This window comes from Zeugodacus cucurbitae, chromosome 2, assembly GCF_028554725.1.
Source record: "Zeugodacus cucurbitae isolate PBARC_wt_2022May chromosome 2, idZeuCucr1.2, whole genome shotgun sequence".
Taxonomy (NCBI): Eukaryota; Metazoa; Arthropoda; class Insecta; order Diptera; family Tephritidae; genus Zeugodacus; species Zeugodacus cucurbitae.
In genome coordinates, this window is record NC_071667.1 from 46,491,057 (window position 1) to 46,503,321 (window position 12,265).

General features: G+C 36.8%; 1 protein-coding gene across 4 annotated transcripts in view; it reads left to right on the plus strand.

The window, feature by feature from the left end:
• LOC105212375 (uncharacterized) overlaps positions 1–12,265 on the plus strand; it is a 97,797-nt gene that overhangs the window by 61,596 nt on the left and 23,936 nt on the right. For 2 of the 4 annotated variants that reach the window (XM_011184300.3, XM_054226098.1), the window contains 3 exons: positions 1,390–1,619; positions 1,939–2,132; positions 2,366–2,553. In XM_011184300.3, coding sequence (XP_011182602.2) covers positions 1,390–1,619; positions 1,939–2,132; positions 2,366–2,553 — 612 coding nt within the window. Of the gene's footprint in view, positions 1–1,389; positions 1,620–1,938; positions 2,133–2,365; positions 2,554–10,417; positions 10,857–12,265 lie in introns of those variants that run through there. The other 2 variants (XM_054226099.1, XM_011184302.3) reach the window with 2 other exon arrangements.

Consider the following 12,265-nt stretch of genomic DNA (forward strand, 5'->3'; position numbering starts at 1 on the left):
TCCCTCTATTTCTATCTTGGACAATACATTTAATATGTGTGCATATTTGTGTGCTATTTACATTATTTTTTTATAACAGCATTTTTTATTAAAGAGTAGCAATTCGAATAATATTCAGTTGAACTTCCCTAACTCGAATAATCTACAAAAAACTTCGAGTTAGAGAGCCTTCGAGTTATAGAAGTTCAAATATATTTAATTAATCGGTTACTATGACCCAGCGCCATTATTGGTGGGTTAATACACTAGTTCTTATTACTAACTCATTCACTTATAATATCAAAGCTTAAATGTTCAAGATGAAATTCGGGCTCAGAACTAAAAATTCATTCATATCTACATAGGTCTATACAAATCCTAATATTTAAAACAATGAGATTTATCGTGAGATCTCTTCGCAGAGTTTCTATTTGTAATACTTTTTTTTACAGCTTTGATCTAATAAACTCAAAATAGACCATATTAATTTTAACAATAATAGATTTTGATAATAATAAAATGCTAATATTCGTTTTATATAGATTATTCGACCTTGTACGCTAGCTATTGTGGACTAGACAAAGTACTGGTTTTTATTTACACACCCAAATTTTCGAAATTCCAAAAATATTTGCAACTCACTTCTACTGTTATATTATCATTCTACATAATTCCAATGACTTCTCCAAGATATCAAAAATACACAAAGGCTGATAACAACAAAAAAATGTAAAAATAGCTAACCATATTAGGTGTATTACTGATTGGAAGTTAACCTGTTTGGGCTTTAAAAGAGGAACACTTTCACTACCTGTTTATACATACATATACATATGAATTTTTTTAAGTAAATTGATTTTTTTTAATTTTATTTAAATAAAAAGTTTTAACGAATTATAAATTTAGAACTATTTGATGCTTAAATATAATGTATTGATGCATCTCTGTCAGTTTAAAAATATTTTCATCGTATTTATTATAGCTTCAGTTTAATATCTGAAATGTTTGTTAGCTACAAGTTTGTTTCGATGACAGTAAAGTGATATAAACAGTCTTCGCTAGCTTCACAAGAGGTTATGCCACTTTAATGAAGTATTTTAATTTTTTTTGCCAAGATAACATAGCCTAACATAACGAATATATAGGTGAATAATCTTAGATGACTTTTCTATATTGTAATATACATAAAATACAAGCTTGAAACATAGATATCGTCCTTCATCTCTTTTAATATTTAAAGTGGCACTTGCCTTGTATCAAAGTAAACTCCAGACTCTTTATAAATTACATGCAATAAAGGCTTACATTTATCTATTCTCTTTATGATTATGATCATATTAATGAAAGAGAATAGCCATTAACATTATTTTTCGATAATTAAAAATCATTTGCATTTCCTCTCCCTTGCAGATAACCCATATTATTTCTACAATGACCAGAAGTCACCGCGCACGCCGGACTCACAGAGCTCCAACAAGACATTCTCCATATTCAAGCGACGCAATTCGAAAGGCAGCAGCCCGCGGGTCATCATACCGGAACAGACGCGGCTAATCACTTCGGCGAATCTCGATTCGGCGGCCACAATGGCATTAGGAAGTCCGCGTGGCAGTTTTGGCTCACTGGGCGGCTTCTCACAAGTGAGTTATGGCGGCAAAAGCAAAAAAGCAAAGAAACAGTTTAATGCAGTTCCGTTAGTTAGATGATATGTACATACATATAAATCATGGCATCTGCAAACTGTTTACAAATCATAAAATGTCAATTACAGGCAGCAGTTGTTTTCCTGCTTTTGAATTTCTTTTTCTAATATCATTCCCCATCTGTTTGTTTGTATTTTTCGCATTCATCGCATTGCATCTTGACAATTTCGCGCAATATGACCGGCTGCACCGATCACATACACACACTCATGCACGCACATATAAATGTATAAACATCGGACGTGTACTTTAACAGCAATCTTTTGAACTGCAGCCATTGATGTATCGTCAGCGTTCGTCGAACTCACACTCGGAGACGTTTCGCGAACGGCTGGGCTCCTATAACGAGTCTAATGCCTCGACATGCGGTGTCGGCGGCGGTGGCAGTGTCGTTGGAGGCGGTGGTGCAGGCAGTGACTTTGATGATGTCTTTTGCATGTCTCCCTCAAGGTGAGTACCTCAGCCATATACTTGGCTGCTTATGCACATAAGTTCGTGTGTATTGCTAGCTGATGAGTTGTTGACAACTGTGATGAATGCAGCTGTTGACATTTGGGATTAATTTGCTAATCGAGCATGCGATTCTCATCTTTTTCTTCAACTGCTTAACTTTTGCTCATGCCTCTTAATAACTCGATCTTCTTTCTTTCTTTCCTCCTCGTCCACCCACACGCTAACCACAGCAAACACCATCACACACTGCCGAACAGCAATGCACGACGTCACTCCTTCGGCAACTGGCGGCAGGCGAGCGAACGGCATCACCACAAGAACACGGGACTCAGCACACCGGATGAGGTTCCAAATATGATGGCTCCACGACCGCCCGTCTTATCGCCCAACAAATATCGCGGTTTGCATCGAAGAAGAGGTGAGTGAGATACGCTATTCTATTTGTTGCAGGGCTATTTTTTATTTAGAATAAAAGGTGGTTATTTACGTATTTTGTGTTTTGAAAAGTGACTTTGGGCATAAATTGTATAAATATGAATCGATAAAAATAATTAATTCCGTTTTTGAGCTATACTTCCAACAAAACTTTAAAATATGAAAAAGGTAGACTTTGATGATATTGAACGCTTAAAGCAAATAAATGAAAACTCTTGTCTGTATACTGGTCAAATTCAAATATTTAAGGACTGAGAGAGAAATTATCTTAGCAGAACTCTCCCTTGTTTATGAGTAATTTTGTCAATATCGTTGACAATCTCATACCATCTACAAAGTAATCATTTAATTTTGGTGCATTTGCTTGATTTCGGACTCAGTTCCGATTAGGTTATGATTCGAGATACTAACACAAGCAGACAGCGGACCTTCGACTTCGTTCTTTTCATTAAGTCATTGTTGGATAAATAAAATCTCTTGATCTCTAGTTAAGATTATGGAGACTTAACATAAAAAGATTTCGGAAATAAGAGCAGAAAGAGGTCTCAAGCTACGTCAGAATATGATATTGCACTCGCAGACCGTGTTCTAATTGTTATCACGTCCTTATTATTGTCTATTAGGAACGTCTTGAGAACGTTCTCACATTGAACACTACTCATTGAACTAAACTCTGTAAACGCCATAAACAGAGTAGACTTAGCTTTGCACTGACCCACGGCGGCCGATCGCCGAGTTGTTGTCGTCACAGACAATCCTTTGCGTCCAGCCGCTCCGCTGGCGTGCTTTATTGGAATTTTATGCGCAAACAATTTAAGCGATTGCCTCTCGATTGAGATACACAGCGGTGCTTTTGCATACTAAAATCGCAAAACACCGTTGTCACACACACACACACACACACAAAGGTGTGGAGCGACAGCAGGAACAACCTGCAAGCGGTCGGGTCGCTGATGTTGTAGGCGCCAGTGAACGCATTTTGTTACAGCTATTTATGCAAACTGGAATCAATAAAATGAGCAACAACAAATAAATTAAACACCAGCACACACACGCGCACATATATTCAAAGGTGATAGCAAACATACAAATAAATCCACATTTATCGGCGCATTTTTCACTTAGCAGATAGCGGAAAAAGGAGCAACTCCGCCAAGCGGCAACCGGCTAGCGCCTGGCCGACTGCCGGCAATATTGGAATTTATTGTATTTGCAGCTGCTGCCGCAAATCAACGTGAACACATAACAATTTCTTATTTTATAAATATACACACACACACGCATGTTGTTGTTGTTGTTGTTGTTTGAATGTTATTTGTTTGACATTGACAGCAGTGAAAATGATTGAGCGCATTTGTCGTTGGCAGAGAATCGCTGATCGCCGAACGCTCGTCGTCCGTGAGTAGTCAGTGTTGTTGTGGCAGGTTAAGGCGCGGCCGCTCAAGCCCCGGTCGAGCGGCGCTGACATGTAGGAAGCAGTTGTGGACGCATGCGCGAAATTTCAATGAAACTCGAAATACGCATACGCACACACAGCAAAAAAGAAAACCAAAATAAGAACAACAAATGTTTTGAACTTAATTTACCTAAGAACATATGCACGCCAACTAACGCTAAAGCAGGCAAATAAATTATTTATGAAAAGCCCGCAACTGGTGTGTTCCACGGGGTATAAATTAAGATATGCTCACTTCATTTTCATTAATTGGTCATTTAAATGCTTCAAATGATTTAATGTTAATTACTAACAGACAAAAGCAACATAAAGAACATGGGAAGACTTCACTTGCGCGACAACAAATTCGATTTGAAAGAATGTCGTGGGATAATTTATGGCATACCATGCTTTATGCGACGGGAAATTTCCTGTAGGTGACACTGTAAATAATTTAATAATAGAAATGTGTGTAATTCAGTTGACGCAAACAGTACAAGCGCTTCACCTTAATAGTTGCAACAAATAAAATTATGAGCTTTTAAGCGGAACTTCTTGAGTTAAGTGCTAGATTGCGGTCGAAGGCGTTGGAAACTATTTTATTAGCCTCATTCCTCAGCCTCAAAATCTGAATCGAATCTAAAGCGGACTTAAAAGCTTATTCATCAGTTAGTTTTGTAGGTATTATAGAGAGATCCATCCATATATGGGTCTTATAAACTCAAAAGATTCTGAAAACGCACTTAAAAGCTTCGTAGTTAACTCATCAGCTAGAAACATATGAAATAAAAGTTAAATTTTATGAGGATTTTACAGAGAGACCCATCTATATATGGGTTATATATATAAACTCACAAGCTTCTTAAAGCAAACTTAAATGCTTCAAAGCTTTAATTAGGGCTCAATAAAGCTATACACTCGTATAATGGAGATTTATAAAAATAAATTAATACTTATAAAATAAGAAATAAAAACGACTAGGAGTTAAAAACATTTGAAACAACAAGAGGAAAATTCTATTTACTAAGAAAAAATGTTGAACTACTTGCTTAGAGTAATTAATTTCTGAAAAAGATTATTGGATTACAAATTACGAAGAATGCTATAATAAAATATTATACAGAATAGGATAGAAAGATCAAAAATAAATAAAAATGTTAATATAATTATTTAAAATTAAATATAATCAAATTATCGTTATCTCATTATTATAAGTACAATATTAACTTTCTGAAAGTAACTTAAGCTTTAACAAGCACTTTAGCAAACATAAAGCCAATTTGTAATTTTTAAGACCCACTTGACATGTTAAACATATTTTTAGCACAAATGACTGACAGTAAAGGCAAAATTATGACAACTTAAATGGTGGGTGCTAAAAATAGCAGTTCAGTATTATTATTATACGAGGTAGTGATAACTATTTTTGTAGTTTTTAGTGCAATAATATGGTAAGCATGACAAATTTATTTTATGGCTTCTAGAAAAATAAACGCCTGCTTATGGATATTTAAAAAACATTTGCTTAGTATAAAAATATGTAAATCTATTTGTATAGCCACCTAATTGCCCATACATTTCCGCCTGCAGAAATGGTTGGCAACACTCTTTGTGTTCACTTCTGCATAAGATAAGGCTCCACTAGAGAGGTAGTTGACTTTCTTCGCTGGCTTGTTTATGCAGCAGTTTGTATGGTGGACTATTGTCATCAATATGATATATGTAGGAACAACAACGAATCAATAATTTGCCATGGACACTAGCATTTCCCCATATGTAGACAAGTGTACAAGGCAAGCAACACCTTTGCTTATAACATTGTCTGCTTGTACTCATATCCTTTTTCGCTTGCTGTACACGCTTACTTAGCACTTAAGCAAACAAAGTTGCAATTGCCCACGGCAGTGTTGTAAAGCGACATTTGCTTAAATTGTTGTTGTTGTTTAGCTGACATTTGCCAACGAAAACAATGACCATTTAATTATGGACGGACGTGTCAATACGGAACAACGGAAGCAAACCACAAAATTTACGAGCACAATTCTGTCATAGAAATTCTGAACAGGTATAGGTAACAAAGTGTTGGCCAAAACGCACATATAATTCTGTTTGTTTGTTTGTGGGTGTGTGTGAGCAAAGCATAGTTTGGCGCGTGCCAATTTGTCTTCGTTCTGCCAGTAGCTTCTATGCTTTTGGGCTCAACTCCGATAAGGAAGTGCCTCACCATAAGTGGCAAAACCGCTGGCTTCTTATGCGCCTGCTTTGGTGCGCCTCAAGTGTGGTGAATATTAAACAATATTTTTTTTAAACGCCTTTTTCGTTGTGCACATGTATGTGTGTATGCGTGTATTCTTCATATTTTATTTAATTATTTTCGAAAAGCGCTAACCACAAATTAGCGGTACTCAAAGAGTTAATAGCGTTTGATAAATCAACTGAAATGCTGTCAATATGACTGGAAGTAAGGGAACACTTCAGCGCAAATTCTGAGAATATTGACTCAAATTTAGATTTGTTTCTGGTGTATTTTTCTAGCGCATCTGTGCATAACACTGAAACCGGCAGTGGAAAGCGCATTTCCGCACAATTTTCAAGCAAACAAGCAGCCGAACTGCAATTGCAAGTGTGTTTGTTGTTTCTAGGTCTTCACAAATGCCAAATTCGGCTAAATTTCTTGAATGAACTCACAGCAATTTTCTTTTTGGCACAGTGTGTGTGCGCATCTACATATGTATGTATGTGTTCTTGCCACATGCACATGTGCTCCATTACTTTGCATTACTTTTACCATTTGTGGCCCACGTGTCTATGCCCTCGTTTGACTGCCTGCCATGTCGTGGTCGTGGTCGTGGCTGTGGCTGCTTTCATGGTGGCCCCAGTCGTGCAGATAGCACTCGCACCCAGTTTTCAAAAGCAATTTCTTCAGCGCTGTGCACTGCTGCCAATACGTTTTGAAATATTGCAGGTGATTTTGGGTCAGACGTCAATTTTAATACAATTACCGCACGTCATTCAATACATCAGAGCCGGCGATATGCAACACACGTACACATGCACAGATTGCCTTTGTATGGTGGCCTGCAGCCGCTGATGGCAATGCCTTGAAAGAAGAAGCAAATCCGATTTGCCGAACGTTGTTTCACTTTTCGATGCTTGTTGCTGTTGTTGTTGTTATGTTTGTTATTACGAGCACTTCAATGAAATGTTTATGAACTGGTGCACATATGCATAACTGTTTATATTTGCCGTGCACTCGGTTTTATGTTGATGTCTGTGCGCCTGCCTGTGTGTGCGTCGATGTGTTTTAAAAGCAACGTATTGTTTGTTGTTTCTCCACAGTAATGTCTTACAGTAACGTCAGTGGAGGCGAAGGGGGTGCCGTTTGTAGTGTAATTGCAAGACAAAGCATTAATTTCAAAGAACTGCTCAGCAACATCTGTTCATCAGATTTCACTGCAAGCGCATACTTTTTTGGGCGAAAATTTGGTTTATCATTTGTTGAAAGAATTTTCTTAAATTTTTGGAATTTCAAGCTACAAAAATTTAAATTTAGAATAGAAAATTTTTTAAAATATGTATTTATGAAAATGTGTATATTATGATTCAGTTATATTGTGAAATATTATGTTCAAATAGCTTTCATGTCATTTCGCTATTGTGATATTGAATTCATTTTAGTTGCTTGAAATTTGTTGCACACAAAGTTAATAAACATTGTTGCAATAACACATTTGACAACATTTTTCACTCATTATTTTTTTATAAAGAGTTTAAATAACACTTAAAATCGAATTTTTTTCGGTGAATTGGACCAAATATAAATTTTCCAGGAGATTAAGTCAAAAAGTTGTATTTTTTGATTTTAGAAGTTAGCCTTCAAATTCGACATATTTGGGTTCGAAGTTCGAAAAAAGGCCTTTTTAAAAAATAGTATTATTAATTACAGTGTCAAAGTGTGATTTTCGAAAAAATTTAAAAATATATGACTTTTTTCGAAATGTGTATTGGGGTTGGGGCTCTAGTTTAGCATTAATTTTCAAGTACTAATTCTAATAAATGTTCATTTTGCTTCTATATATGATATGTATGTTATAAATAAAAAACTAAAAGAATTGGTTATAATCTGTAGACATCTTCAAATCTTTGCTACTTTCTCGATACATTAGCATATTTTTATTTTATGATTTTTTATATCTAAAAGACGAATTTGAAAACTAAGTGTACTCGTTAACCTCCTGCATAATGCAATACCTTGAATAGGTCAACGACACCGCGCTTCCGAATAATAAATTACAGTGATATATTTGGGAATTATGAAAAATATACGCTTCCTCACTTACTTGGAACTGCTGCAACGCGCACGGAAACTGCATATCCGTGACTTAAACCGCGCTGCACGCATGAGTCCTTCGGTGACCTTTTTCAGCGCTGCCATGTCACGTAACTTGTTGTTGTGTGTGCATAGGTGGACACGTTGAAGGTGCTTTACGAAACAAACAAATGTTAATAAAATATTAACTCATGCATGCGAACAAGTACGAAGGCATAAATTTACATGAGAAATAATGAATATGAGTATGAGCGATGTTTACAGGCATATAGAGCTATCAACACACACTTACTTGTACATATATGCGCGTATACTATATATGTACATATGTATGTATGTATGAATAGCATAAGCAGTGGATTTTTAAGTGGCCAAACCTAGCTATCAGCTGTGTAAGAAATTTCGTTGAATATGAAGTTTCAATGCTGATTTTACCCTCAAAATAACAAGCCATAAAACACGCTGGAGAAATTAACTGCGAACCCAAAAAGGGAGTTCATAAAAATGCACTTTTTCATCTATCTTTTTATATATATATTTTTTTTTTAATATATTTTATTATTTTGTGTATTCTTGCATGCGCTGCGCTTGTGCCACAATACAAATACAAAATAAATAAAAAAAAGTTAAGCATTCAAACGTATGGCGATCACGTTCTGTTTGCAACGTAAAAATATGTTTTCTTCCTTCGCTTCTTTTAAACTCTTTCCTTTGTACCGTCTTGTGTACTACAAGTATGGTAGCTGCTCCTTGACTTTTTCGCCGCTTTGCTGGGTTGGTGCAGGGAAATTATCCGCAGCACTTCTGCACATGCACTATGGAATGACCGTCGGTGGCGGCAACTTGTTGGCGTCTTGCTGCTCATAAACAATAAATGTCGCGGTTGCCCTTGTCTTTAGCTGCTCACCTGCACTTAAATCAAACAGTAGCGAAATTTAAAAAATGAAAATGGCCGGCTTATGCATATTTTTAAGCGCATTTATATGCTTTTGCATATTTGTTATTATGACAGGCGCATCAAATGGAAAATATGGCCGTTGAGCGCTGCCAGCGTGCTGCACAATCCATCGTGGCATACATACATACAGACAAGTCGTCCAAACACCAGTCCTGCGAGCATGCGCTCAAATAAGAAGTGCGCGTTGGAGCTACCGCGCACCCACCTCGGCGCTCCACGCATTTTATGCAACGCAAGCTGTGGCAGCATAGGCGCGCAACATAATTCAATGATGTGTGTGCGTGCTTATTTGCTCAGCTTGTCGCCACTTTAACGGCGCGCTGCTTCCTTTCAAAGCCAATTTCATGCCTCTGCTTAGCTGCCACTGCTGCCTTTCAGACACTGCAGTCCAAGCGCTCGCTTTGACAAGTGACAAATTGGCGGCGATGTGCAAATGTGGCATGTTGCAGTCAATTGTCATTTTCTCTTCAAATTCTAACTGTCAAAATGCCAATTTAGTATTTGCAAGTACAAAGTGTCTAACACCAAAACGGAAAATGCTCCAAACGGAATCGTTGGAAACGTCGAAAAAAGCGCGTGGCCGCGTTGTTTTTGCCGTGTACGTGTATGCCAACGGGCGCTCGCTCCCACCCCCCACCTTCGGCTTTTTGCAGTTAATTAACGCAGCGCCGTTTAAAATGCCATCAATTTGCCATATAACTTCGGCTCACAAAATACAGTTGCCGCATATGTTTATGGTTATGGTCATGGCTTGAGCGCTCGCGTCGACCGACCACCCTATTTATAGACGGGAATGCTTTGACGCACGATCGGCGCGCTCGATTCGGCGCTTTGTGGTTTTCGACGTCAGCTGCGCTTGTGTGTGTGTGTAAGGTTTGAGCCAGAGGCACGTACTAAGCGTTCTCGAAAGCACACAACACTCATGCACAAACAAGCACACTCGCTCTTAACTTACGAGTATTCGTTACTTTACATACAAATTAAAACAAAAAAATATTTGTCGCCTTCGTTAATACCATTTTATTGTATTTATTGCAATTTATTTTGTTTTCCTGCTTCGTTGCGGCGTTCGAAGTGCGCTGTTGAACTTCGTCGCTTCAGTTCGATTTTTTAAGCCGCCTCGTGTTAACTTGATAGAATTCTAAGCTAAGTCGCGAAGTCGTTCGTGTTGTATGTTCGCCTGCTAACTGAAACGGCTGGCTTGGCCAACTTCGCCGACAGATAAGTGAAGAACTGTTGGCCGTTCAGTTGGTCGCAGCGATTGTGCGCGTCGTTTTCGAAATGAATTAAAATGTGATCTTTTGCAGTGCACAAATGTTTCGATATTGAAAACAGTAAACAAATTTCATTTGTATTGTGAAACGAATCTCAAACGCTTCGTGTGTATGTGTGTTAATATTAAAAAACTGTTTTAGAATTTGTTGACTTTTTTGAATATTTTAAAACGTTTGTTAGCGTTTTTGTGTTGAAGAAAATCGATATTTTAGTGAAATTTTCCAAGTGCTTCGTGATAAAGCGCAAGTGCGAAAATGGAGTTCATCGAAATGGAAACGTTTTGTTGTGGTGAGTGATGTTCTATGAATTTTAAAAGTATTGTTTAAAATTTTTATGTAACAATTAAAAATGATGCTTTGCAATATGTTTTATAAACATAAATAAATATGTTTTAAACTCATATTTTTTATGTATTGCTAAAGTATTTTTGTTAAAATTTTTCTCGATCATGTCAGTAGTAGTCGCTTTGAGAGTTCTAATATGTTACAAATTTCGATCAGATATCAATATTTTAATGAGAAAAAATACTTTGTAGTGTTATTGATACAAATCAAGCTATTTTCCCTTTAATTTTTTACCAAATATCGTACAATCTATTTGGGGAAAAAAAAAGAATCACTTTGACCCTAGACACTGTAATAATAAAGTCGGTTGTTTTAATGATAATCGTATATTTTGAATATAGCTTCTTGGGTGAAGGTTTTAAACCTTCCTTCATTACATTAAACAGAACATACTTAAAGAGTACTCTTAGTCCAAATATGCTATCTCCCAGTTTTACAAAAAACAAAACACAATAAGACCAAATAGGTAAATAATATTACGACGGCTTCTTCAAGTACCACATGTCTTATGATACTATATACATATATCTGTCTCTATATACATCTATTGAATTGTCTTGTTTTACTTTTCAATTATTATTATTAATTATTGTTCCGAGTGAAAAATGCGCTACTAATGTCATTTAACCCGACATTAACCTTTTCAATTGGAAATAAATAACTACAAATGAACAATTTGGACACAAAACTACAAGTAAAGTACTCCTGTATTGCCACTTGAACCATGTGTATATTTGTGTGTGTGCGTATGCTTGCTACTAACTATGTATTCAAAGCGTAGTGGGCACTCAAAGTTACACCAAATAATTATTGCCGCGGCAAACATCAGAAAACTCCGGAAAAAATCAAATCAATACAAATGCTCACCTTTCGTCGCATACAAAGCACAACAACAACTACAACAATAAAACAAAATAAGTCCACTGGAACGTGATGAATAACTACAAACATTAGAAAACATTTTAAAATGCAATCGAAATAAAAACTGAAAAGTAAATGCGAACAAGAACACACCACTTGCATAATAGTAGTGCGGACCATGAGTGCAGCTCGTAACTGCAGACGCATTGCTTGCATACATGTGTGAGTGTGTGCATTCTAATAGTAGTCAATTGAAATTGCGCTCAAGTGTCATCGCTTGGCTTTCAGAGGTGCTGCCGCCGCTACACCACTGGCGTATATATAAACCAGAGATTTACGAGTGCAACACCTCGGCACTGTAATTGAAAAGTAGAGTACTTTCGTATAAGTACGCCACTTGGAATGCTCCACACGATTAACCGATTACAGGGTGCAGCCGGCCCATTCAATGCAGATTGAAATGAAAATTTCAGCAGACTTTGACATTCAGAA